General features: G+C 36.1%; 4 protein-coding genes and 1 pseudogene across 14 annotated transcripts; all 5 read left to right on the plus strand.

Annotated features, from left to right (window-relative positions):
- Window positions 1–1,059: 1,059 nt before the first annotated feature.
- On the plus strand, window positions 1,060–5,417 carry LOC111312593 (NAC domain-containing protein 67-like). 4 transcript variants are annotated; one of them, XM_089767355.1, is made up of 5 exons: window positions 1,060–2,613; window positions 3,440–3,694; window positions 3,872–3,923; window positions 4,254–4,853; window positions 4,943–5,417. In XM_089767355.1, exons 1-3 carry the CDS (start codon window positions 2,104–2,106, stop codon window positions 3,893–3,895), a joined length of 789 nt encoding a protein of 262 aa, XP_089623481.1. In that variant the 5' UTR covers window positions 1,060–2,103; the 3' UTR covers window positions 3,896–3,923; window positions 4,254–4,853; window positions 4,943–5,417. The 4 variants fall into 4 exon arrangements, with proteins under 4 accessions (XP_089623481.1, XP_089623478.1, XP_089623472.1 ...); XM_089767352.1 differs by lacking the exon at window positions 3,872–3,923 and having other exon boundaries at window positions 1,078–2,613; window positions 4,254–4,877; window positions 4,982–5,417; XM_089767346.1 differs by lacking the exon at window positions 3,872–3,923 and having other exon boundaries at window positions 1,078–2,613.
- A 2,588-nt stretch (window positions 5,418–8,005) lies between these two features.
- On the plus strand, window positions 8,006–13,849 carry LOC111312594 (putative E3 ubiquitin-protein ligase RHG1A). Of its 6 annotated transcripts, none has more exons than XM_022913005.2 (6): window positions 8,006–8,128; window positions 10,607–12,340; window positions 12,656–12,706; window positions 12,961–13,059; window positions 13,139–13,279; window positions 13,354–13,849. In XM_022913005.2, exons 2-6 carry the CDS (start codon window positions 10,646–10,648, stop codon window positions 13,510–13,512), a joined length of 2,145 nt encoding a protein of 714 aa, XP_022768740.2. In that variant the 5' UTR covers window positions 8,006–8,128; window positions 10,607–10,645; the 3' UTR covers window positions 13,513–13,849. The 6 variants fall into 6 exon arrangements, with proteins under 6 accessions (XP_022768740.2, XP_022768735.2, XP_089623451.1 ...); XM_022913000.2 differs by lacking the exon at window positions 8,006–8,128 and adding an exon at window positions 8,200–8,288; XM_022913002.2 differs by lacking the exon at window positions 8,006–8,128 and adding an exon at window positions 8,368–8,533.
- LOC149520581 (uncharacterized) lies at window positions 13,773–14,760 on the plus strand. The gene is made up of 3 exons (XM_089767358.1): window positions 13,773–13,912; window positions 14,004–14,251; window positions 14,342–14,760. Exons 1-3 carry the CDS (start codon window positions 13,895–13,897, stop codon window positions 14,391–14,393), a joined length of 318 nt encoding a protein of 105 aa, XP_089623484.1. The 5' UTR covers window positions 13,773–13,894; the 3' UTR covers window positions 14,394–14,760.
- An 820-nt stretch (window positions 14,761–15,580) lies between these two features.
- LOC111312596 (uncharacterized) lies at window positions 15,581–20,932 on the plus strand. 2 transcript variants are annotated; one of them, XM_022913008.2, is made up of 6 exons: window positions 15,581–16,157; window positions 16,292–16,387; window positions 16,464–16,529; window positions 16,611–16,676; window positions 20,142–20,462; window positions 20,544–20,932. In XM_022913008.2, the coding sequence occupies exons 1-6, from the start codon at window positions 15,807–15,809 to the stop codon at window positions 20,622–20,624; spliced, it is 981 nt and encodes a 326-aa protein (XP_022768743.2). In that variant the 5' UTR covers window positions 15,581–15,806; the 3' UTR covers window positions 20,625–20,932. The 2 variants fall into 2 exon arrangements, with proteins under 2 accessions (XP_022768743.2, XP_022768742.2); XM_022913007.2 differs by having other exon boundaries at window positions 15,629–16,157; window positions 16,289–16,387.
- Window positions 20,933–21,075: 143 nt separating this feature from the next.
- Window positions 21,076–25,380, plus strand: LOC111310834 (transcription factor bHLH95-like; annotated as a pseudogene). The gene is made up of 2 exons (XR_016346002.1): window positions 21,076–22,622; window positions 24,540–25,380. The product of XR_016346002.1 is annotated as a transcription factor bHLH95-like (transcript).
- Window positions 25,381–26,286: the final 906 nt, after the last annotated feature.

The raw sequence follows: 26,286 nt of genomic DNA on the forward strand, positions 1-26,286 counted from the left end.
TTTTTTATTTTTTATTTTGAAAATAAATATTAATTATTGTTATTAAAATTTTATCTAAATTATTTCATCATTTGAGACAAATTTAGACAAAATTTTTTCATTTAGAAATTTTATAGAAATTTACCATTTGAAATTTCTATAAATTCCATCATTGGATAATTAATATTTATTCTCAAAATTTTATTTTTTATTATTTTTAAAATTTTTATCTTGCAAAAAAAAATACTAAAAAATAAACACATAAAATAAATAAATAAAATAAAAATAAAAATACCAAACAACAGCTTGGCTCGGCTAAAATTCGACTCGGCTTAAGGCATAAAAAGCGGCTCGTGGGCATGGCTTAGAGGATGCGGCTTGGCTAAAAGGTTGGCTGGAACGCGGGTCGACCAAAGCGAATTATGCTCAGGTCAGGTTGTCCAAATGAAAAATACGCAGATCTTGGGTCTTTTTAACACCAAAATGATGTCGTTTTTGCGTATGTATAAAAGGTTGAAATCTGATTTTTTCTTCAAATTTTTCTTTTTCCCTCTCTCTTTCTTCCCTTTTCTTTTCTCTCTTTCTCTCTACAAACCCAGAATTCGGTTGAATATTTAACCAAAAACTGAGAAAAGTTGTTGGAAACTTGGAAAAACATGCCAAAAAATATGAATTTCGTTGAAAAATTCACCAAAATCTAAAATTTTTTCCAAAAATTTTCAGAAAAAACGCTAAAAGTTTTTTTAAAATTCTTAAAATTACTTTTGACACATTTTAGAAATTTTTTTGAATTCTGCCTTCTGCTCTCTGTTTCGTGTGTTCTTTTTTATTTTGTGTCTTGACCTATATTTATAGGCATTGATTAAAAGAATTTCTGATCAATGCCAATTTTTTTGTAATTAGGATTCAATCTTTGAGTCTAATTTCAAATTTACTAACCCCATATTCATGGTAAATTTTTTTTTTTCTAGAACAAAAATTATATTGAAAAAATAATTAAAATACAATTTAGATCAAATAAAAATAAAATAAAATAATAAAAGTAAAAATGGATCAATCTTGTCTTATTTGGATTAGGCCCAATTAATTTGAGTCTAAATTAAATTGAATATCTACACTTACAAAATTAAAATTAATTAAAATAATTAAATTATGAGTTATGACCATGGTTAAAAAAAATGATTTAAAAGGATCGTCATGGACTTACCTGGCGCAGTGGCGGCCGTTTGCTTCTGAATATGTTATGGAGTTTATAATTAAAGTTTGCGGCGTGGCCTTATATGTCTCGGCCTTGTTACCGCCGGCCCATCTTCCAAAATTATGCACGAATTCAATTTTTTCCTTAAAAAACGACTTTCCGTATTTCGGACAGCTCAGACATTTGCTCCCCACTTTCGTAGCAGGTGTTTTTTTGTCTTTTCTCGTGTGCTTGGTTACCGATAAGTACTCGCTTTCTCTTTAAGCCACGTGTTAACTTGCTGAATCTATCAGCTCTCGCAGCGAGTACAGTTGAGTCGAAATCTATCGGTACCCCATCCTGATGTGGGAGAGGCCAGGAGTTTTGATTAAGATATTCCTTGGTTTTAACATTTTTTCGTACTACCTGACGAACCCACAATCTTCTTCAACTGCCAGCGAAGCAAACAACTCCGATCTAGCGGCTAGACAGGTTTAAGATCATAGGGTTTGCAGCCAACAAAAGTAACGGTAGTTTCTTCCCTTGATTCCGTTTCTGACCAAATCGAAGTTCAGTCCACTCTTCCCGCCGTCACCAAGTTTACGCATGACATCCAATAGAATAACTCCACGTCACCAAAACTATTATTTCCGCAACCTCACCAATCAACAAACAGCGAATAACGTTAAAATCATCGAAACAAAAAAAAACCAAAAAAACCATAGGCAAGGAAAACATACACATGACTTGGACACTAAAACACTCACTAACAGAGAAGCTTAAGGGGCACGCTTCTGTTCTTTTCTACAAAAACCCAAAACCCCAACCGAGTAAAATTCCCTTCTCTCGTATCCTTTTTCTGAAAAATCGATTAAGGAAATTGCCCCAAAGAAGAAAACCCGAGGAAAAGTAATTTCCTTTTCTGATTCGACAAACAAATTCCCAAAATGTGCAACAATCAAGATTCGATTCTTCCATGGATAGATATAGGACTAGGAGGAGATTCATCGAGGACGAGGGCGTTATGTCATAATCTTCCACCTGGTTGCCGATTTTACCCTTCCAAAGAACAGCTTCTTACCCATTATCTCACCGGGAAAAACAACTCCGTCGCCGCCGATCGTGCTGATCTGTACGGCTACGGTTTGATAAAGGAGCTTAATTTGTACGATTACAAGCCGTCTGATTTACCGGAAGGTGCGTGCTTTGTGTATGGATCTCAGGGGAGGAAAAGGCACTGGTTTTGCTATACGGAGAGTAGAGGAGGGAGCAGGATGTGGAGAAGGGCAAAGGGAGGGTTTTGGTGTAAAATAGGAAAAGTTAGGGATGTGGTTGATGGAGGAAATGTACCATTGGGGACTAGAAATAAATTTGTATTTTATGAAGCTAAGTCAGTTAAGACAGCAGTTAGGACTCCTTGGATCATGTATGAATATGCCCTGCCTCATCATCTGAAGGTAAGAAAAAATAGTTTCTTTATTTGGTTTTAATTTTCCCTTTTTTAAAAGTTTTTTATGGGCTGATACTTTGTGGAATTACTTCTTGTTATTGATGTTTGGTAGATAGTGATAAATTGGAACTGACAAGTTTTGTATCTATTGCAGATTTAATTGTGTCCTCTCCAATCTCCAGCAAAACCATCTCTTTTATTTTGTTTTTAATGCTTCTCTCTTTAATGTTCTAAGAACTCCCATACCATTTTTTGATGCTTATAAATTGACTGCGACTCTTTTCACTAGATATTTGCTGGGGAACAAAAGGATTTTCATAACTAACTTGAAGTTTTCCAAAATTTCAGTGGGTTACTTGTGCCCCCACTTGTTTGTATGGGGCCTTGCATAGTTTTTGAAAGGATATGTTGTTTTTCTAAAATGCTTTAGATAGATGATGCATCATTATTCATTATAGTGAACATAATCTTGGTCTTGTGTTCAGTTGGTGAGGCAAATAGATGTAAAATGATTTGTTTTTCTGAACAGACATATGAAAATTATTTTATTGTTGTTTTTACGTTGTCAATTGAAAGAAAATCTACCTGTGTGGTTTGGAGTATTCTGAGTCCTCAATATAGTGAATTTCTGCCCAAATATTGTAGTGGAATCTTGTAAGTTCTTCCTTTTATGTGAATACTCTTTCAAAAATATGAACTTTGTAATAATTAATTATGCTTGTTTGTGAGATATGCTATACCAAACATGTGAACTTATGTTTAGATTAGTTTCAATGGTGGGGAAAGGTCTGGGACTATTACTTCCACGAAAGTGATGTCTCTACTCTCTGCAGGCTTCTTTTGTCCTATGCCGAGTATTTTTCAAATGCCGAGTATCAGAGAATGTTTTAAGTAGTTGTGCAGAAGAAAGTGTTTCAGCTCTACCTCACATCGATATTCAGCATGATCTTAGACCTGACATTCTTGAATCTGAAAGTAATGGTGATGACTTCACTAAAGAGCTAGCTGATCCAATAGCAACTAGACCTGTTTCTCTTGCCAGTTTTGAGTTTCCTTCAGGCAACCCACCAGACACGCCCAATGACCTGGTAACCTAGTTTGAGCGTATTTTACTGTCATGGAAGTTATATTACTGCCATTTTCTTTCTCATTTTGTTACCGAACATGGCTTTTGCAGTAGTTTTTCCTTTTCTTACAAAGCATTCATGTATTTGAAGTCAAAATTGCATCTCAAATAACTTCAAACTTTTGTCATGCATGTACAGATAAGCCATCAGTTCTTTCCATAACAAAAAAATTGCAGACCTTTTATATGATGTAAGTTTTTGCAAGCTGTCTTGCTAATAGTAATACATACTCAGGATTATGAAGTAATTGTTCACAACGCACTTGTTTGTCCTTTTTTTTTTATGTCATGGTTGAGCATTAGAAGGAAGGGTATTATCCAATCATTTGAGTTTCTTGCATATTATAAATCAGATAACCCCATTCTGCCCATATTTGCTTCTTGTGCATCTGACATCTCTAGTGAAATTTTCAATATCTAAAGTCTGAACTCCTCAAATATTAAGTATGTCTAAACTTTTATAGATGATGCATTCTTTCCTTAAATTGAACAAGTTTTTCTGTGCAACGGCTGTAATGCAGGTGGGAGCTCAGCTAACTACCAATGAGTTATTGTCAATTATAGAAGAAGATTTCATAGAGTTGGAAGATCTCAGTTGAAGGTGATACACACCATAAAGAAAATAGCAGCAGTTACCTCAGAAATAGCAAGAGAATTATATACGTATTCAAGAACCTAATAGGAAACAAGAATTTTCAAATCTGAATAGATAGAAATCTAATGGCTGGATCACTCACCTTGTCAATTATAGAAGAAGATTTCATAGAGTTGGAAGATCTCAGTTGAAGGTGATACACACCATAAAGAAAATAGCAGCAGTTACCTCAGAAATAGCAAGAGAATTATATACGAATTCAAGAACCTAATAGGAAACAAGAAAGTTTCAAATCTGAATAGATAGAAATCTAATGGCTGGATCACTCACCTTGTCAATTATAGAAGAAGATTTCATAGAGTTGGAAGATCTCAGTTGAAGGTGATACACACCATGAAGAAAATAGCAGCAGTTACCTCAGAAATAGCAAGAGAATTATATATGTATTCAAGAACCTAATAGGAAACAAGAAATTTTCAAATCTGAATAGATAGAAATCTAATGGCTGGATCACTCACCTTGTAAGGTCATTTTTCATTCCTCTTTGCTGGTAAGTGCTTGGACTGATAACATTCATGTAAGTTTAATAAATTTATCTGCTTGCTCACCATGCAGGCTGCATTCATGTGACTAATATCAGGAATTTTGCTTCAGAAGAATTTGAGTTATCAAGAAGCTATGCTTCAGACGAATCAAATTAGCACAAGTTTTTCCTTCAGAAGAATTAAATTATCAGGAATATTTGTTTCAGAAGAATAAGTATGTGGTACATTGGACGGGTCAGACAAATTTCAACATCAGATGTTTCAGCTGGCTTCCATGTTCTCCTGTTTCTCTGATGATGATGGGTGGAGAAATATTTTCCACTCACTTCTTAAATGCCTTCACTTGGCAATGTTTTTCTCCTCCTAGCCTGTTCTCTAGTGTGTTCTGAACTTTCTTACCGCAGAGGTGCAAAAAACTGCCTAAATAATGCAGATTTCCTTTCCCATCTTGGTTTGTAATCTACTTTGAGCCAACTGCTGTGGTAGAATAAATACTAGACTGCTGGATCTAAATAAATTAGGAAGAAACTGTTTTGACTTTTGAATTGTATATTTACTGTTCTTTCTATGCTGCTTTGAGAAAGTTCTGTTGCTATCATCTGAATCGATGACAGGGCTGCTATGTGGTCTTTGGTGTTGGGCTGTTTGGTTGAATCTGCTAAAGCCTGGCATTGATTGTAGGCATGGAAAAATTGCAGTTGCTTGATCTAAAAGCTAAGTTTCAGTGGCACTGATTGAGCATCCGCGATGGTTGGTGGCTGACGAAGGTAAAACTTAAAAAAGATGAAACCGTAATTTTTCATATTGCTTTTTTATAAATGTTGGAAAGATTCGAGGGTGTTTTTAGTTTCCCGTTTTCTGTATTTTGAAAAAAAATTTTCCATTTTCGATTTCTTGAAAATGCATTCGGTGAGAAAAAAAATCAAAATTGTTTTCAGATAAAAGACTATAAATCCCAAGAAATAGAAAAATGGCTCGGTAAGTCTTGAGTCTACAAAATTTCAACAACTATTATCTAGTGCTTGCCTACGTCGTTTTCTCTTATTACAACTTTTCTTCCCTTCTTGAATTCGGATGAACTTTGGGCATTTCCTACAAGGCTGATATCAGCCATCAAAGGTATGTTCTGTACCCAACATTTCATCTTCTTCTGCCTGTCTAGCTATAACCTCCAAGCTTCAGCCCTCGTCCTTTCCTTTTTTGTTTTTCTTTTTTTTTCAACGCTCCGGAATCAAGATGCGTGTTCATTTCCCCGTATAGAACAAGTACAACAAGGAACAAAAATTTCTTCTACCAAGTTTCTCTGCTGTTTCATTTGTAATTTCCTTCTGTATTTTTGAAAAGTCCATGTTCTAATTCTATGGGCACGACCAGGTTTTAACTTCATTATCTTGCCCACAAGTGCTTACCCCCTTTTTTTTTTGGTCCTCAAAACCAATAGAACTCAGGACGCTTCTCCTTTCCTAGATCCTACAATCCATTATGTGGTAATCACAGCCATTGTGTAGACCCATTGAATTTTAACTTCGTGGCAAACACTTGCCATTGCCATGTGCATAATCATTATCAATGCATTCAAACATTCACCACCTTTTTCATATGCTAACACATGCTGATAGGGGTGGGTCATTTAGTCCTTCCTTTACTTTCCAGGCCCAAACAAAAGAAAAAAAGGTTCATAATAATTCATTTAAGCTTTGCTCGGGTTCAATTAATTGATTTCGAATTCAATCACTCCCACCACCCACCGGTTCAGAAACTGGTTTTAAAGAGAGATTGTCTCTGGCGTTAAATTCACATAATTGCCAACAACCACACCCATGCCCTTAACTGGCTCACTTTTCCCTTAAAAATTTATAACCAGCCCATCATTCCAACTCGCAAGCATCTGCCCTTTTTAATAAAAGTCAAATCACCTTCCTCTTATTTAAATTTCTCCTCTCTCTCTCTCTCTCTCTCTCTTACTTTACATGTTTCCTTTTTGGAATTAGTGCCTAACGTCCAAACTATCGGTACATGATTAATTTCCAAATATGCGGAATGTGTTGGCGTCATATGTAGGTGATAGAGGTTTTTTCTTTTTTTTTTTTTTGTCAAAAGCAAAGGCCAAGTTTCTAATATTCGCGTTGGACGAGGGAGAATCATCGATGCTCTTCTTATTGATCAATTTTCAAGGGAAGATTATTACACAATGTGGCTGTATAAGAAGAATCCATATGTCCAAATGGACACATTTGTAGGATAAAAAAGTAAAGAAAAGCAACCACCTTTGAATGGTTTGAGAGAAGAAGAAAATTCAATAAAAAAAAGTGTAGAAAAACAGTACAAGTTAAAAGGAAAGAGGCCCCCCACGATTGAGAAATGAACGGCAAAAGACGAAATATTAAAGGAATCTGCAAAAATACTCATTGGGTTGGGAGGAGAGGGAAGGGACTTTTGGGGTCATTGTATTCACACCTCTTTTAAGCAAAGCAATGATATTTTCTGTGCATACACCGGTGCATCTCCCCATTTAACATGTTCCACATAAAATTATACCGACAGAGAATTCAAGTTATTACCCCCATCTCAAGATAGTGCCTAATTTTTATTTTTCTGTAAGTGACCATCATTTGCCAAATCACACCTACAAGATTTTTTTTCCCTTGATAAACATGTGATGGACAAAAGAAAGAAACAAATTCCATTTATGGTTGGCAATAGTTCAAATTTATATACCACAATTTCACAAAGCAATCAAATTTTTAGGTGTTTATAGGGAAACAAGGGTAAGAAAATCTAAAGTCATTCAAGAGGGGTCAATTCCCTATTAAAACTATACCAAAGCCACGCTTGTGTTTAAGAGGTTCACGTGTCATGTTCATGCTTGGTCTTTAATTAAAATTTCTTGGGTTTGTTGGTTAAAAAAAAATGTTGCTGAGGGACATGGAAAGGGAGAGACAGAGATGTATGTGGAATGGTAAACAGGCCTAAAGCCTTAAGGGAAAGGAAGGGCAGTGCTTGGCGTTGGCGTGAACGAGATGGAAACAAAAACAAACAGGGAGGGTTAGTGTTTTGTGGGGCTTTGCCTGCAGACCGCATTGGGAGATGGGTCTTAATTATATTAATATTATTTAATTTGTACGCTTAGTTTAGAGATAGAGAGAGTGAGGAGAAAAGGGTCGTTTTCGCTTTTTAATTTTTTTTCATATAGGAGAGAGCCAGAGAGTGAAAAATCTAACAAGGAAAAGAAAGATGGAGACCTTAGAGCCATTCGGTAAGCGGCCCAACAGGACACCTTTGCCTAGGTGTTGTTTGTTAAGTTCATTTGTTTTTATTGTTTTTGTTATAGGAAAGTGCTCTTTATGACCATTACTCTCTTTTCTTTTTTATCTCTCTCTCTTTCTCCTTCTGCAGGGTTATTTGGTAAATTACAGGTTACAGTACTCTTTCAATCTCTCTCTTTGTTTTAGTAGTATTTCATTTTATCTTTCAAAGGCTCTCTCTCTTCCTTCCATTGCTCAAGTGGGTTTTATTTTGTTTTCCTTCTTTCTCTTCTCCTTTCTGAGGAGAGGAGAATAGCTCCAAGACAGCTCTTTTATCTGGGTTTTGTGGTCTAATCCTTTATTTTCTTGTTGAGATTCTTTTAGATCGATCAAGGTCTTTCATTTGCATCCGTTAGGTGAGTTCTTTGGGTCTGTTTTCAAGTTTATTTTTTGCTTGATCGGTGATGACATATGGACCTTATTGTCTCTTGGTTTTGTTCTTGAATTTTTTGATTGTTTGGTTTAAAAGGGTAGTTTTTTTTTTTTTTTTTTTATCAAAGTTTAGATTTTTATGGTTTTTTATTTTTAAAATCTGCATACTCTTTTGAGGGGTTTCCTGTTTGCGTTAAAGTCTGTTATTTTTTTGTTGTGTTTTCACTAGATGTTTGATTATTGATGTTGTCTCTTGTAATAGCTGATTTGTAAAAGATGGTGCTCATAGTTGCCCTGTTTGACCTTAGATTCTCTATTGCATCTTGCGCTTGTGTTTGATTAGTTGTTTTCTGTCTTTCTTCTATTCTTTTTCCTGTTGTGTGGCGGCTTTGGGGTTGGGGTGGGTGGGGGTGCTGAGGGAAAATATAGAAGAGAAATGGCTACAGCTGGAATGCCTCTTTCTTGTTTGTGCGTTAAGTTTGTTTTTCTTTGTATGTTTTGCCTTTTGTTCTACATAGCAAAGCAAGGAAACTTTAACCTTATTTATTGTCTGCTTTCGTTTTGGTCTATAGTTGGATATCTGCTGCTTGTGGGTGCTCATTATTGTTTGATTTAGATTCCCCTCAAATGTTTTAAAATTTCCAGATTTAGCTGCTTGGTGCCCTATTGTGGTTCTCTGTTTTGCTGGTCGAGTTTAGGATTGTGGTTTCTTGATGCATACAAATGTCTGACATCATGCGTGGATTGAATTTGGGGTTAAATCACATTAGGATTGGTTACTTGACCTTGCTGTTAGCAGCATATTTACTGGTCTTTGTGTTAGATATTGACTCAAATTCTAAGTGGGAATAAGTTTGGATTCTGGTAAAATTCTATTGGTTAGAGAATTATTAATTTATTTAGGGTACATATTCTTAATGGGTAAGAATTCTTGGTGATCAAGTAATGGGGCTTTATAAATATAGAGTGGGTCTTAACTTTTAGAATTATGAGTTATGATTGTGGGAGATAGGTTTGTAGCTATGTGAAAAAGAGTTTGGAAAACTCCCAGTTACATGGGATAAAGGATGCTGCCTGGGTAGGGAGCATGGAAATTAGGAGTGTTGTGAGGTCGGGATTAGTATTTGTTTTAATAGTTGTTTTGTACTCTTTATAAACTCTATGTTTATAGTGGACTATTTTCTCTCATCTATGAATGTAGCCAATTGGGGCTGAACTATGTTAAATATTTCTGGTGTGATTTATTTTGTGTTGATCTTGTTGTAAAATTCGTTCTGCATAAAAATCCCAACATTTTGTTCTTATATGCTGTACTGGCAAATCAGTGTCTTTTTTAATTAGTTACATTGTTTAAACTCTAAACTAAAGGTTGCAGGTTGAGAGACCACTTGGCTTAATTAGTTATTGTCTATTGCTCCCACTAGTTACTACATTTGTTTATAATTTCTGGTTGCTTTCTTATCTCTGCAGTGTCATTTTTATCCTATTATTACTAGTAGATGCTAGGTTTTAGATGCAGTTGCTATTCCTTCGAAGGTTCTTTGTTAATGTTATTTTTTTCTTCTATGTTGTTGGAAAGCATGCATATGATTTTGAACTGTGCATTATTGAAGATTCCAAGTAGCATTTGCATGGCATTGCTCACCTTGGTGAATAGTTGTTTGCAACGATTGGTTTCCTGATGTCCGAGGCAAAAAAGTCCGGATAAGCAACATAAATCCTACTTGAGCTACTCTCTTACTACTAGGATAGAACCATGCATTATTGAAGATTCCCAATAACATTCACATGGCATTGCTCGCCTTGGTGAATAGATTGTTTGCAACAATTGGTTTCTTATTGTTTGAGGCAAAAAAGTCATATAAGCCAACATAAATCCTACTTGAACTATGTCCTTACTATTAGGAATCTGGAAATAGACTAAACATATTTATAATATCTTGTTGTGTATTTTTATACACAAGCACTTTGTGTAGAAACATTTTTAACGCCACTGCCTCTCTTTCACTTTATCGTGTCAATTAGTGGCTTACTATTTGTATTGAAATATTATTCAGGACTATAAAAAATTTGTACGGAAGTTCAAAGTAGCCCTAATGCAGGGGCAGAGGGGTACTGTTGGTTCCTTGCCTGAAACCTTCTTTGACCATGGTTCTACATCAAGTAATGCTGCTATAGACCAGCAGGTTTGCTGGAATAATATTCGAAATCCTATAGAAAATAGACTGCCTGATTATTTGCTGTCATCAAATGACATGAACATTGGATATGTGAACTCTATTGGTCGAGAGGAGCAGGAGCTGGGCAGATGGAGCTTGGGAGAGCCTAGCTCTAGTGGCACACAGAATGAGGGCAGCCATAATGAGCAGAAAATAGACCAGGGATGGTCATCTTCCATGAGTGTTTCTGCAAATGCTGGTCCAAGGTTAGAAGAGCAGCTGTATGAACCAAACTCTCTATTTGTTCAAAGTTCCAATTCTAATGCGGTTCCCCAGAATCTCAATTTAAATGCTGAGTTAGTGGGTCATGGTGATGGTAACCGTCAAGTTACAGAACGATCTAACCTATATGAGCCTAGTGGATCCGAAAATGAGCGGATTTCACCTGGTCCTGGTCCTGGTGCTGAAGCTTTACTACTTTCTTCTGGAAGTGGTGGTTATGTTGTGGATGATAATGATAGCAGACCTGATTGCTCATATGAGGGTCGTCGTGCATCCCGCAAAAGAAAGGCTCTTGAAGGAAATGTTGAGCAGTCCTCATCAAGTGGAAGTTCAAGCTACTTTCATCGTGCAGAAAGCAGTGCATGGCATGGAGTTTCTTCTAGCTATAGTGCAGGAAGCAGTGTGAATATGTCTGCCTCCCGAGGTGAGGTGCACCCTAGACTTGGATTAGAGTTTAGAGGATCAGGTGCTGACAGCATTCCTGGACCAATTGTTTTACCAATTCCAGAGGGCTCACACCGGAATTTCCGAATGAGAATAAACCCTTCTAGTATACAAGAACCTATCAATCCTCCGATATTTTCTTCAGGTGATACATCCAGGCAGTCTGTTCTTTCGTCTTCACAGCAGTCATCAAGACTTCTTCCAACTGATCATTCTCAGGACTTAAGGTCAACACCAGTGGTAGATAATGCAAGTCCTCAAAATCCGAATGTTGTAATTCGTGTTCCAACTTTACCTCGAAATGTGCAGCCATTTAGGTGGAATGGAGGTTCTGGCTCAAGAACTGGTAGTTCATCAAGTTCTAATGTATCTGGGGATAGAGATGCTGTACCACGAGAGGGACATCAATCAAGAAGCATGGCTAGAAACCTATTAGATCATCCTATGTTTGTTCCTGCACCTGAGTTGAGAACTTTGGTTAGAAATCCAACAAATCGAGGCTTAATCAGTGGAAATATAAATGTTCCTGGAAATGGTGCTTCTACATCTCGTGCAGGCACAAGTTCTGGTGCCAATGCATCAACTTCTTCCACATATGTTCCTCATCCTAACCCCTCTTCACAATACCCACGGAGATTGTCAGAAATTGTTCGTCGATCATTGATGTCTTCCCTTGGTGCTGAGCCTGGAAGCCAGGGCAATCATTCTTCACTTTCTTCAGGAGCACCTACTTCTCCAGAACAGATGCTACTTTCCTCTGGAGTAGGTAATCAGGGGCACCATCTTCCATACCCTAGGTCATTGTCTTGGTTGGAGAGACAAGATGCTGGTTTGCTTGGAATTCCCCCTTCATTGCGAACTTTAGCTGCTGCCACTGAGGGAAGAGGCAGGCTTGTTGTGTCTGAGGTCTGCCCTAGAACTGCATCCTTTTTACTGTGATAGTGCAATGCTAATTGTTGGGAATAACATGTGTATGCTGTCCTTTTCCGTAGTTGCTTTTATCTGAAAGACATGCCATTGGTCCTTGTTATCCAAATTGCTTGCACTAGTCTATTAATAAGTCAATTCATGTGTTGCACTTTAGTCTTTATTTTTATTACACAAAAGTAGATGCCAGTTCTCTTTTGAAGTCTTCTTTTTGCCTGCATACTACTTATTTTGCAACATTAAATAGTATTAGCAATGAACCCACTCAACTGGATCTGACTGATTATTGGGCAGATTCGCAATGTCTTGGATCTCATGCGTAGGGGTGAGAACTTGCGTTTTGAGGTAAGGCTTTCAATATTTATGGTGTAATTTGATGCAGTTCTATCTTAACCAATTGAAACATGGAAACATGAAAAAAATTCCTTTTTCCTTTTTTTGTTGATTGTACCTATGTACATATCGGTAGCCATTCTTCAAATTTGAGCTGTGCAAAGAGTGGTGCCATGCAATGTAGGTCCAGAGTGTTGTTTATGGATAAGAATATACTTCTGTCGAAACAAGTGATATTTTCTCTTCTAATTTGGCTTGTATGGCAGGATGTTATGATCCTTGATCAATCAGTATTTTTTGGAGTAGCTGATATCCATGATCGACATAGGGACATGCGGCTTGATGTTGATAACATGTCATACGAGGTAGTATCTATATTCTTGGCATCTACTATCCTTTCTGGGTTTGAAAATTCTCACATTAGAATTGCATTGTGGGTTATAGGAATTATTAGCTCTGGAAGAGCGCATTGGTAATGTAAACACTGGGTTGAGTGAAGAAACTATATTAAACCGTCTGAAACAACGAAAGTACTCTAGTGCACCAGGAGCTCAATTAGAGGCAGAACCATGTTGTGTTTGTCAGGTAATAAATTTTCTCATCTTCCGTTTCTTTACTGATTCTATGAGTCCCTTAAATAATTGTTTACAAACATGCAGGAAGAATATAATGATGGAGAAGATCTTGGAACACTGGAATGTGGCCACGACTTCCATGCTGATTGTATCAAACAATGGTTGATGCACAAAAACTTGTGCCCCATTTGTAAAACAACGGGTCTGACTAAATGCGATGACCAACTGTTTTCAGGCAATTAGTTCTTCCTCAGGATAGAGAAAGAAAGACCGGCATTGAAAGTTTGTGGCTTGGCTTCAGTAATTCATTAAACCCGATGCCTTAAAGTGTGCCATATGCAGCCTTCACAGTTTTCATTTCGAGATTAATCCATGGCACTGCTAATTCAATTGCCAGAGGCACTTTCTACTACCAATTCTGTCGAACAAAACAATCTTCTGGGTGGATGACACAAATGTCTGAAGCACTGGGAACAGAGCTAGTTTCTACATTTTTCATTTTATCATTGCATTATTAGTTTTTATGTATGAATCTTCAGCCCATTGGCGAGATAGATAATTGAATATCTTTTGATGCTCATTTTTTTTTATTTTTTTGGGAGGGGTTGGTGGTGTTGAGATAATTATGGGTACTCCGAGGCAGGTCAAGTATCTTATCAACTTGTTTTTGTTTTTCAAAATTCTGCTGTTGCATTGAACACTAATTTTCAAGATCTCTCCATGACCATTAATAGGTTGATTCACTGTTCAAATCTGGGGAGGGGGTGAGGTTTGTTTCTGTCAATTCTCTGCGGTGGATCCTTTCAAAGCCTGCTTGTACTCAAGTATTCGTTCGTATTCTAAATTGTTTAAAGAACTTTGAATTATGGAGTTTTGAAATGTCTAAAATCATTAATCTATTTGTAGTTTGTTCTGTCTGGTTCCTGCACAAATTTGGGATAAGGGAATTTGTCAGAGAGATGACAACCTTCAACTTGAAAAAGTAATTCTATGACATTGAACAAGGTTTGAAAGCAACCTCCATTATTAACATGAGCTTGCAAACAAGCTTAACCCATACTTTGGTCGATAGGGTAGCGTATAGGCAACCAGGATTTGGAAGGATCTTCCGAAAGCGGACTTGACAATGTATCAAATTGAATATTGGTTCGTGAAGCAAGTTGGGCAAAAATCTGCAACCTCCATCTTCATCTTCCCTCGTATCTCTGACAAAAAGAATAAAAAACATGACAAGCCAAAGCCATGGTAAAGACTAGAGAATCTTTTGCCAAATGCCAGCAGGAACAGCAACCAGCAAATTCTGCCATTGTTTGTAGCTTTGAGCAATCTAATCTGTAATTCCCAAGCTCTGATTTGCGGCAGAGCTTGTTGCTAACACGCCACTAAAAGAAAAGTGGCCTCGGGAATTGCAGGACATTTGTAAGTCTTTTTCAATTAATGCTGCTTTCACGCCTAGCTGACGTTTGGTTGGATAAGCATTGGAGGCTGAAACATGTGTCTTTTGACTTTTTTTTTTCCTTCTTCTACTTCCCACCTTGTTTCTGAAGTATCTAGGCAAATTACATTAATAACACCGACGTCCCTTGAATGCAGCATATACCAGTCCCATCCCTCTATTGAACCCCAAAAACAATATCCACTCTTATTTCAAGTGAAAAATAATTTTCATATAATTGGTCTATAGTTTGTCCGTCATTGAACATTAAAAAAACATTGATTTTATTTGGAAACTTGTTGAATCTTGTCTTAGTATGCATGTTTGATGGAATTCTTTTTAAAAATAGAAATGAGGACACTCAAAATCAACTTGTTTCTTGTGATACTTTTTTCCTATAACTAAAAATTAAATTTAATTATGAAAAATTAAAAATTGGAATTTGATTTAATCAATTTACAAAATTATTTTTAAAAATAATATTTAATAAATTAAATATTTAAAATTTAACATTTATAATCTTTCTTTTATTTCGTTTTATGTACCAAAAAAATTATGAAAAAATAAATAGTCTAAGAGTTTAAGAATCTAAATTATCAATTCTTAACAAGCACAAAGAATCAACTTACCAACATATGTTACATTTGCTGTTTATAAATTTGATTAAAAAAATTTGGATAACAAGCTGAAAAAGGTTCAATATACTTTTTGTCATTTTAAAGAAAAACCGTAAAAACGGATTGTAAATTTGGAGGTTATCAAGATATGGGGGTCAATTTTAAAATAAAATAAAAAGGGGGGCCAAAAAGAAAATAATAAAAATATTGGGCCGTCCGTTTAATTAGGGCGGCAGATTAACCAAAATTTGATTATCCAACTTTATGCACACTCTGTTTATTTCAGTAATCGTCATCTTCAAAATTTTCACATTAAAAATTTTTATGTCGAAAAAAAAAAAAAACCACTCTTTTTAAACTAAAAGCCAACAGATTTGCACAGAAAAAGAGAAAAATAAAGAAAAAGAAAAGAAGCAAAAGAAAGAAGGAAAAACAAGTCTGAATCAGAAACGTTTCTTCTTTACTTTTGTCTCTGGCTCATTTTCATGGCGGATCTGTACGGATCAGCCCCATCTTCAAAGCAGGAACCCGAAGAAATCTCCACGTTGCTTAACCACCTTCTTCACAATTCCTCTTCTTCGTGCATGCAATTCAAGGCCAAGTACATTCACACTTTTCCGTCTCAAGTGCCGGAATTTTCGAATCCGGCGACTGATTCCTTCGCTGGGACGGAAATTCCTGTTGAGGTTCGGAACCGGCTTGGCGGATCGGCTGTTCGAGCTGATTCAGGGCCTCGAGTTAAATTCTCATTTCCTGAAACGTATTTTGAAGCAAATGTTAAAGATAGCGCCGACAATGCGTTGTCTTCTGCTGGTGATTTCAGCTACGATAGCGAGGTAAACGAATTTAAATGATTTTGTTTTAATTTTCAAAGATTTTCTTTCATTTTTTTTTCATAGAAGGCGAAAGCTTAGATTTTTTCCGCCAATCGTGAAAGCGTAGATTAAGATATCGTTTTTAAATCTAGAAGGTTCCGGAGGCATCGGACGTTCCGTCAAATCAAGAGCTGCCTCGGAGTTCATCGAAGCGAAGCAGAGCAGCCGAAGTACATAATTTGTCAGAAAAGGTTTGACTTTTTAAACTTTTTTTTTTGGAAATTGAAATCTATAAGAAATTTGATTATTTTTTTGTTTGATTGGCAGAGGAGGAGGAGTCGGATTAATGAGAAAATGAAAGTGTTACAGAATCTAATCCCAAATTCCAACAAGGTACTTAAAAACTACCATAACCAAACAGAGCCTTCTCATTTTTTTTCTTATAAATAGTTTTTATCTTTTTTGGAGTGATAGACGGATAAGGCTTCGATGCTGGACGAGGTGATCGAGTATTTGAAGCAGCTTCAGCTTCAAGTGCAGGTGCGTGCTCTCTTCTGGTTCTGCCATTTCTGTTTTGCGTTTTCATAAATTGGTGTATTACATTATGGTTTTCAATTTTCGGTGTTTATTATAACGTGCCAGATTTTTCTGTTTAATAGTCAAATATTTGGAAATCCCGATTGAGCTGAGCTGCTGCCCATGTTATATAGAGATGGAATTTTTAATTAACTATGCCTGCCCGGATTTAAGAAATGGTAGGAGTTATCTACTACATTGATTCTTTTTAATTTCCACTATTATCTAGTTATGTCCTGAATTAGGTAATGCTTTACTATGTTCTTAAGCTTAGAGCCTTAAGGGTGTGTTTGGTAGATCCTTAGATCCTTAAGGAGTTATGCTCCTGTCTTCTCTTTCATTTGAAAGTCCCTTCTTTATCCTGAGCAGGAAGCAGGAGGGTGCCCTCTTTCTCTTTTCTCTTTTTCTCTCCGTCACCATGGCATCTACCTTTCCTTTTCTACTACTTCTTTCATCCCATTCTCAGAATCCATACTTTATCTAAACTCTATAAGCATCCAGGCCTTTGTTGGACTAAAAGCCTCTAATCCAATCACACCAACAGAAGCGAAATCAAACAATAAATCAAACACATAAGAGAAAACAATTTAACGTGGTTCGGTCCAACTGACCTACATCCACGGATGAGAAACAAGATCCACTAGTTGTAGAGAATTAAAAACTTACATCAAATCATCAACTTCGCTCAACAATCAATACTCATAAGACACTCTCAATCTCCTCTAGTTCTATGGAGTATTCTCAACCCAAACAAATACAAACCCAAACCCTTGTGCACCCTTTCAACATAATCAAACACATTTCCATATGCTTCCATACATCATACCTATGTGGACCCTCTCCGTCTCTTCTAGTCCATTCACAAACAAACATACATACCCATAAAACGTAGAGCCCCAATACTCCTATGGGATGTCTATCCCACAAAACTCTACAACTCTCTTACATCTTTTTTTCATACCTAACCCTGTAGAGACTTCACATATTTATAACCATACAAACTTGCCCATTAAGAATCCCTTTCCTCTTAGAATTCTTCTCTTGTAAGTTAAACTTGCCTATTAAGAATCTCTTTTCTTTTAGAATTCTTCTCTTGCAAGTCAAACTTACCTATTAAGAATCCCTTTTCTCTTAGAATTTTTCTTTTGCAAGTCTTCTGTCCATCAAGCAATATCTGACAAATCCCAAACAAATCTTTAACAAATTTCAAACAAATCTCTTATGGGATTTGAGTCAATATTCCCAACAATCTCCACCTTGACTCAAATTCCATCAATCATCTATCTTCATGCTAAACATGCTTGGCTCCACCTGTAATAGAAGTCTTATAATCATCTTTTCTTCTCTTGTGTCTTCACGCTTCATACAAATCAATCCTCAATCTTCAAAACTTGAACTCAAATTCTTCTCTTGAATTGAGTTCCTCTAAGCTTATTCTTCCCATGTGTTAAACCAAGCTCTTCCCATATCTCGAACTGTCAACTCTTCTCATGTCTTGAACCATCGGCTCTTCCCATGTCTTTAATCTTCAACTCTTCTTACATTTCGAACCTTCAGCTCTGATATCACTTATTGGGGAACATCACAGCTTTAATACCATTTGTTGGGCTAAAAGCTTCCAATCTAATCACACCAACGGAAGTGAAATCAAACAATAAATCAAACACATAAGAGAAGACAATTTAACGTGGTTCGGTCCAATTGACCTACATCCACGGATGAGAAACAAGATCCACTAATTGTAGAGAATTAAAAACTTACATCAAATCATCAACCTCACTCAACAATCAATACTCATAAGACACTCTCAATCTCCTCTAATCTTATGGAGTATTCTCAACCCAAACAAATACAAACCCAAATCCTTGTGCACCCTTTCAACAAACACATACCAATATGCTCTCATACATCATACGTATGTGGACCCTCTCAGTCTCCTCTAGTCCACTCACAAACAAACATACTTCATCTTATACCTAACCTTGTAGAGATTTTACATATTTATAACCATACAAACTTGCCCATTAAGAATCCTTCTCCTCTTAGAATTTTTCTTTTGTAAGTTAAACTTGTCTATTAAGAATATCTTTCCTTTTAGAATTCTTCTTTTGCAAGTCAAACTTACCTATTAAGAATCCCCTTTCTCTTAGAATTCTTCTTTTGCAAGTCTTCTTGTCCATCAAGCAATATCTGACAAATCCCAAATAAATCTCTAACAAATTTCAAACAAATCTCTTATGGGATTTAAGTCAATATTCCCAACAGCCTTGACTTTGAAAAGATCATCCAAGATACAATAATTAAAAGCAGATCAACCACCGGACCACTGCAGCTGCCACCATCAGCATCTTCTTCAGTGACGAAATGATGGATAGTTGTCATGCCTCTACCCTAATTTCTTCCATTGTCTTTGGCAAGGCTGAATGTAATGCCAACATCAATCTTTCACTTCCAGGAGATGCTTTTCATTCGTTGTGCATGCTAACTGCTAAAACTGCTCTAGGGCTCTCTTGCCCAGCCCTGGTATTGTCTACTGTGCTGACATGCTTGCCCTTTCCACCTGTAACCTCATCACCAAGGTAGCTGGGCCATTCCACACAGTTTGCCTTGGCCACAACAGCCTTCTGTCCAAAGTGTCTAGGGTTCAAGGGCATCCCCAGAGCTAACATGATATGCTCTCAAGATTTTTGCATTAGAAAATTAACTATTCAAGAGATGGTTGCACTTATTGGTAGCTGCACTATTTGATTCCCATGTTGCAAACAGTTTGCTGATAGGTTTTAAGGCTATTGCACAACTACACCAATTTGGTCCCACATATAACTCTTTAAGTTTGCTGAAGCACCGAAGAAAATGTTTGTGAATTATACTTAAGATCCCACACTATCGGCATTTACTGATGTCATGAGTCATGACACCATCTAAGTTTGAGAATGTGTATTATCAGAATTTACAAAGAGGATTGGGGCAAAGTGCTCCATTGAATGACTCTAGAACAAACCAGTTTTTGCACTTGAATTCTACTAATCAGTCTGCATTTTTCTATGATTTTACATATGCAATTGAGAAACTTAGTATTTATGATATCAAGACTGAGAGGGGTAGGAAAGGAGGGGTTAAGCACCAATGTGATGCTTTTAACTCTAGTCATACCTAGATCATTTTGTTTTTGGTGATGGCTGTGGACGATATTAGAAGAGATAAGGATTTGTCATATTTTTATACATTTATTTTGTACAATGATGATAAGATCATTTTTTTTATTTGTTGCACATGTTGTTATATTCTTATACATTTAAATGAACATGAAATGATAAAAACTAGATTTATTTTGAAATCATTAGTTTGATTTTTGTGAAGGTACAGTGCAATACAAGCTGAGCTAGAATCATGAAAAGCCAGTTTGATTTGTTGTCATTGCTTTTGCAGATGTTATCAATGAGAAACGGATTGAGTTTGTACCCTATGTATTTACCGGGTGTAATACAGCCAATGCAGCTGCCTCCCACGGGCATAGGTTATGATGAAGGAAATGGATTCTTCAGTCCCAACACAGGAGCAGGCGCATTTTCTTCAAATGAAGAAAGCTCGATGGGCGCTCCTTTTAATCTTTCCAACCCATGCACCATCTCAAATCAGCCAATTGTTGCACCTTCTGTAGCTAATATATCTAATTTGGAAGCTTCATATGGTTTTGAATTATCTGCTGAGGTGCACTATGGATCCTTCACCCACTCAACATCTTCTAAGGTAACTTTTGTATGAACATGTAATGAATCTGTCAGAAAAAAATTTCTTGGATTAATGCAAGCCTTTTTTTTTAATGTGAAGGAAATCTGCAAGGAAGGCAGTTCACAAGTGCAATTAGAGATGAACCATGCTAGGATTAACACTTCATCAGGTGTTTCTTAGCCAAGCAGAAAATCCTCAAGAAACAGGATGTAAAAAACTGAGGCCACCATCACCATGTCTAACTCTTCCTTTGGTTCAAACACCATAGAAGCTGCAAATGATATTGAAACTGATGACCTTTATACTTGTTCAGGTTATTTATGTTATAAGTTGTAACAGGATGACACTATGGGATTGATGCTCCTTGCATCCTTTTCATATATGCAAAAAGCACGATGTTCAGGCCATGCAACTGTGCTTATTGTCCTTCCCCTGCATACAGTGATTATTACTATCATTTACAAATATACGTTTTCCCTTTTTAGTCAGATTTCCAAATGGACTGTTAGTAATGTAAAAACAGGGCATTTCCTTTGAACCGGAGATGAAGTCGAGGTGGTTGCAGAAGGAGAGGATGGGGGTTTCTGTTTCGTAAAGGTAACATATATAAAACAAAGAATCTTTGTAGCAAATATGGTTTATTTTTGCCGCGTGATGATGATTGACATTCATATAAAAACTTAACTTTCAGCTTCACCTTGTTTCTTTATTAGCCTTTTTCTTTACAGAATCTTCAAAAGGTTTTGATAAGTTACACTAGACTAGCAATCATCTTTGAACCAGAAACACAATTGAAAAGTTTCTGAAACTGAAGCTTGTGCGTTTTATATATGATTGAGGGAAGGATACAACAAAGAAAAAGATTAGCTGGGTTTTTATCAGATTTATCTGCAGTTTTCTGCACTTTATACATAATTGATATCATTATTTGCTTGAAAAAGAAGGAATTGGAGCTTTAATCATGGTTTGCTTAGTATTTTGTTGTTTGACGAGTCTGGGTGTCTCATATCTGATTGGCCAAGAGGTTCATTATTAGTCCCAGCTTCACTCACGTTTACACGTCTGCCATTTTGCATTTTGTTCTCAATTTTATTCAAACTTAAGTGCTGAATTCTTAAAATTAAGATTCATTTCAGTTAATTAATATAATTATTTTTTAAAAAGTTAATATTTAATAAGTTTAAGATTTGAATTTCAATATTTATAATTTTTTTCTTGTTTCAACCCTCTTTTATACTAAAAAAAAAATTAAATTAATCAAGATTCAATTTTAGATAATCTTATAAAAAAAACTTATAAAATTTAATTACATTCAAATCCTATATGTGGCATGTTCTAGCAATCAAAAATATCAATACCAAAATATAAAATAAATTGTGATAATAAAAATTAATTTAAGTTAAAAAATTAGAAAAGTGGGTATTTGAATTATATTGTCTAAAACAAAAATCATTAGCTAAAATACTAAACCGAATATGCTCGAATGCACTAATAAAATCTCTTTTCACAGAAAAAATACGAGTTTTAAAAGGTTAGTGTTGTAAATAAAGGGATAAATAGGGTGAAACTAGACGAAGTGTATGATACTCGGACCCCACTTGAGAAATCCATTTTAATGAACATCTGAACAAAGAGCTTAGCTTCCGTTTTTGTTTGGAAGTAAGCAACATAGCGGCATTGTCTCTCATGATTGCATTTTGGTCTGTTTCTTAGAAAGCGCATTTCATCATATTCTTCACTTCTTTACACTTTTGCCACTTTTTTCCTTTGTTTAACTTTCTCTTCATATTATAAATGTACAAAGTCACACCAATCTCCGCAAAGAAAAAACGTATGATAAATTGATCATAAACCCTTTTTTGGGTTCTTTTCAATTCTTTTCCTGGTGGATTGACCAGGGAATTGGGGTTGCTGTATTGAAGAAAAAGTTTGGTCATGAAACCATATGATACAAGGTCAATAGCCCAAATATAGATATGGAGATGGATAGAGCCGTAGAAAAGGTGGGTCAGAAGAAGTAGAAAAGGAGGGTCGAAAATGGGAAAGGAAAATGGTTGTGGTGATGGGGGTGATCAATCGGAGCATGAAATGCATATATGGACGGAAAGAGAAAGGAGGAAGAAGATGAGGAACATGTTCTCTAGTCTTCACGCTTTGCTGCCTCAACTTCCTGCTAAGGTAATTAACATAAATATTAGGATGAAAAAAGTTATGGCCTGAGGGAGAAAATGAAGAGATCATTCGTTTTCCATTATATCTATATCCAACTTTCATCACTTGCATGAACGTTTGCTCCAACGAAAAAAAAAATGGTTTATTGGTTAATAAGGTAATATTAATATATACTGCATGCCTTGTCATTATTTGCGATAGGAACTCTTTGAAAAAAATTTTGATCCGGGTCAGTTACTCAAATACCATAAAAGATTTGTTTAGGATTGATTAGATATTGCTTATTGGATAAGAAAACTTGAAGAAGAAGAATCATAAAAGAAAATGGATTCTTAGACTTACATAAGAAGAATTATAAGAGGAAAGAGATTTTTATAAGTAAGTTTGTATGCTTACAAATAAATAAAAGTTTTTATAAACTTAAGTATGAGAAAAAGATGTAAAAAAGTTATAGAATTTTATGGGATAGACACCTTAAGATTATTGAAAATTTACGTCTTATGTGTATGTTAGTATGTTTGCGAAAATTTACGTCTTATGTGTATGTTAGTATGTTTGTGAGTGGATTATAGGAGACTGAGAGGATCTATATAGATATGGTGCAATTGTCACGGGTCGAGACTCAAGCTCCGAACCCGCGCGGCTCCGGGACCCGGGCATTCACCCTTCCGACGTCCTAGATCAGCCTTCCTGCCACGGTTCACACCCTTGTGAGGTATTGTCTGCTTTGGCCCCCTTGACCTCATGGTTTTGTCCTACAAAAGGCGTCTCACAAGGCGGAGATGATGTAAACCCTTTTATACCCCAGTGACCTTCCTATTATGTTCGATGTGTGATTCATGACTCCTCTTTAGGTCCATGACACAATGATTGGACTAGAGGAAATTAAAAAGATTCACATAAATATGATACACATATACATATGAGTATGTATTTGTTTGTGTTAAAAGTGTGCATATAGGTTTGTATTTATTTGAGTTGAGATATTACATAGGATTAAAGGAGATTGAGAAAGTTTATGTGTATTGATTGTAAAGTGGTTGATATGTTTTGATATATATTTATAATTCTCTACAACTAGTGGATCTTGTTTTTTATTTGTAAATATAGGTCAATTGGGTTGAACCACGTTAAATTATTATCTCTTGTATGATTAATAGATTAATTGATTTCGTTTCCGTTGTTTTAATTGGATTGAGGCTTTTTACCTACAAGTTGTTCATGTTTCAACTTCTAATTACTTGGGGTTCTTTCAAAAGAAATTCTAATGAAATATCTTTTCAGTTTTACGTAAACTTAAATATTAGCACATTTCAGTTACATTTGGATTGTTTTTATAATAATGTATAGCAAGTGACAAAGTTGAGATGCAAAGAGCAATTTCTGATATGAAGGCTAGCTTATACCCTTGCACTTGAGTATTATATGGTGCAAGCTTAGCAGAACAGTGATTTCTTTTTCTGAGTTGCATTAGTTTCCATCCGTATGTCTGTTTATAAATCTCCTTCTAGATAGATGTTATTTACTGGTCTATTGATTTGGAAATATCTGCTATTGCCTATTGGTACAGCATACGTTAATTAAATATATTGCAGATGGACCCATCAATAAATAGAACAAACCATTCTTTATATATATCGTGTTTAACAAATCAAATGTAACTCACTTTTTAATTCGAGAAAGATAGTGAAGTTTCATTAGATCTAGTATATATATGTTTGGATAGCATATCAAATCATTGCATGTTGATTTTTAGTTGCATCAGAACCGGACTAATGTTCTTGCATGTTCAGGTTTCCATTTTATGACATCTACAGATCTCGTTTATTTAAAAGAAAAATTGAAATCTATTCTAGTAGATACTGTTGTTGACTGCACCTATGATCTTAATCGATTAAGTGTTTAATCCTTAATCTTGTACAGGCAGACAAGTCTGTAATTGTTGATGGAGTAGTAACATACATCAAAAACCTTCGTCCTTCAACAGACTCTCCAAAAGCTTCAAAAACAAAAGCTTGAGAAACTAAGGGGACCAATCATCCATAATTACATCGCAGGCGCAAGCTCCTAAACCAAGGGAAGCATTCTTGACAGATGATCAGGGACCGACAAATAACCATCCAATGATCATAGACATGTCTCAAACATTTCCAGCTCAAATATCTCCAGCTTGCTTTCAGACATGGTTTTCCCCAAAATGTCGACATTAATATGTGCGGGGATGATGCACATATCAGAGTCTGTTCACCGAGGAAGCCAGGGATATTAGCCACCTTATTGTACATAGGGCTGTAAACGAGCCGAGCCGAGCCGAGTAGTGAGAGGCTCGAGCTCGAGCTCGACTCACAACTCGGGGCTCGATACTCGGCTCGAGCTCGATCGAGTTTTATTTTTCAAGCTCGAGCTCGATTCGTGATCGAATTCGAGCTACTCGAGCTCGCTCGATTAAGCTCGATTAATATGTAAAAATAAGCTCGATTCGTATACTCGACAAAAATTCGATTATTCATGCTCGAATTCGAACTCGAACTCGGACTCGAAATATTTTATTAATTAAAATAATAAAAATATATTTAAATATAAAAGCTCGATTAGGCTCGCGAGCTACTCGAGTCAGATATAATAATACTCGAATTCGGCTCGATCGATAAATCGAGCTACTCGAGCTCGAGCTCGACTCGACAATAATCGAACCGAATTCGAGTTTTTTTCGAATCGAACCCGAGTAGCTTGCGAGTACTAATGTATCATTTACACCCCTAATTGTACATACTGGAAAAGCATCAGTTGGGGTTGGTTTCTGCTTACGTTTCCTCGGATCAATATCGCTGCATGCACATGATCCATGTCCATGTAAGTACACTCCTAAGAAACTCAGCCTCTCAAGTGTTCTTTCTAAAACAACATATCCTTTATTATTCATTACTAATGCTGACTAGCCAGAGTTGGCATTTTTCTCTCAATTTAATAGGTGGGAAAAATAAAATTTTGATTTTCTGAGTTTTGCTTATTAATGGCAGAATTCACCAGATTTATGACATCGCTCATCTTTTGGATACATGGAATGAAAATTTGTAATTATAATGCCTGTAATTTTCCTTCATGACTGTAAATTATATGCTCTTCCATGGGCATTAAATTTGGTAAATCCTAGAGAAAATTAATTGAATGTGATGAACATTGAAGACAAAAAGACCATAGAAAGAAACCATGGTCCATGCCACCTTAGTGCAGTGAATAAAGATACAAAAAAGGTCATCCAAAACGGTTCTGTAAATTTTTTTCTTTAAATTTTAGAAGACAGCTTAACATTGAAATTCGAAACGCCATAAATAGTCGGTGCCAGATTCAATGGTATACTTCAATAGCTGCTGTTCAAAAAGATGTAATTGATGCGTTTATATGCTTTAAGAATCATGTCTGCCATATTAAACTACTTTCCCTGACAATGCGGGGTTTTTATTTCCTGGTTTAGGCTGGCGGTGCGTCTGAACCATTTTAGGAGGCTCTGTCGGTGGAGCAGACATTTAAGCTGGCTGCAGGAGAGATGAACTTGTGGCTCTTGTCATGTTAATAATACTACTAGAAAATCAACACAAAGCTTGTTCAGTACTTTCCATTATAAGCAAAGGGTGGTTCTGTTCAATTACTCAGGGAACCACACAGGGCT

The sequence above is a fragment of the Durio zibethinus genome, chromosome 1 (genome assembly GCF_047325235.1).
Source record: "Durio zibethinus cultivar Kanyao isolate XHJ-2024 chromosome 1, ASM4732523v1, whole genome shotgun sequence".
Taxonomy (NCBI): domain Eukaryota; kingdom Viridiplantae; phylum Streptophyta; class Magnoliopsida; order Malvales; family Malvaceae; genus Durio; species Durio zibethinus.

Excerpts from the sequence above, each read along its gene's own strand:
- LOC111312593 (XM_089767352.1), top strand. The coding sequence starts at position 2,104 with ATGTGCAACAATCAAGATTCGATTCTTCCATGGATAGATATAGGACTA. Across the intron at positions 2,614-3,439 it reads CCCTGCCTCATCATCTGAAG|GCTTCTTTTGTCCTATGCCG; the intron begins GTAAGAAAAAAT and ends TACTCTCTGCAG. Across the intron at positions 3,695-4,253 it reads CAGACACGCCCAATGACCTG|GTGGGAGCTCAGCTAACTAC; the intron begins GTAACCTAGTTT and ends GCTGTAATGCAG.
- LOC111312594 (XM_022913000.2), top strand. The coding sequence starts at position 8,217 with ATGACCATTACTCTCTTTTCTTTTTTATCTCTCTCTCTTTCTCCTTCT. Across the intron at positions 8,289-10,606 it reads GGTTATTTGGTAAATTACAG|GACTATAAAAAATTTGTACG; the intron begins GTTACAGTACTC and ends AATATTATTCAG. Across the intron at positions 12,707-12,960 it reads GTGAGAACTTGCGTTTTGAG|GATGTTATGATCCTTGATCA; the intron begins GTAAGGCTTTCA and ends CTTGTATGGCAG.
- LOC149520581 (XM_089767358.1), top strand. Across the intron at positions 14,252-14,341 it reads ACAACCTTCAACTTGAAAAA|GGTAGCGTATAGGCAACCAG; the intron begins GTAATTCTATGA and ends TTTGGTCGATAG.
- LOC111312596 (XM_022913007.2), top strand. The coding sequence starts at position 15,807 with ATGGCGGATCTGTACGGATCAGCCCCATCTTCAAAGCAGGAACCCGAA. Across the intron at positions 16,388-16,463 it reads TACATAATTTGTCAGAAAAG|AGGAGGAGGAGTCGGATTAA; the intron begins GTTTGACTTTTT and ends TTTGATTGGCAG. Across the intron at positions 16,530-16,610 it reads TAATCCCAAATTCCAACAAG|ACGGATAAGGCTTCGATGCT; the intron begins GTACTTAAAAAC and ends TTGGAGTGATAG.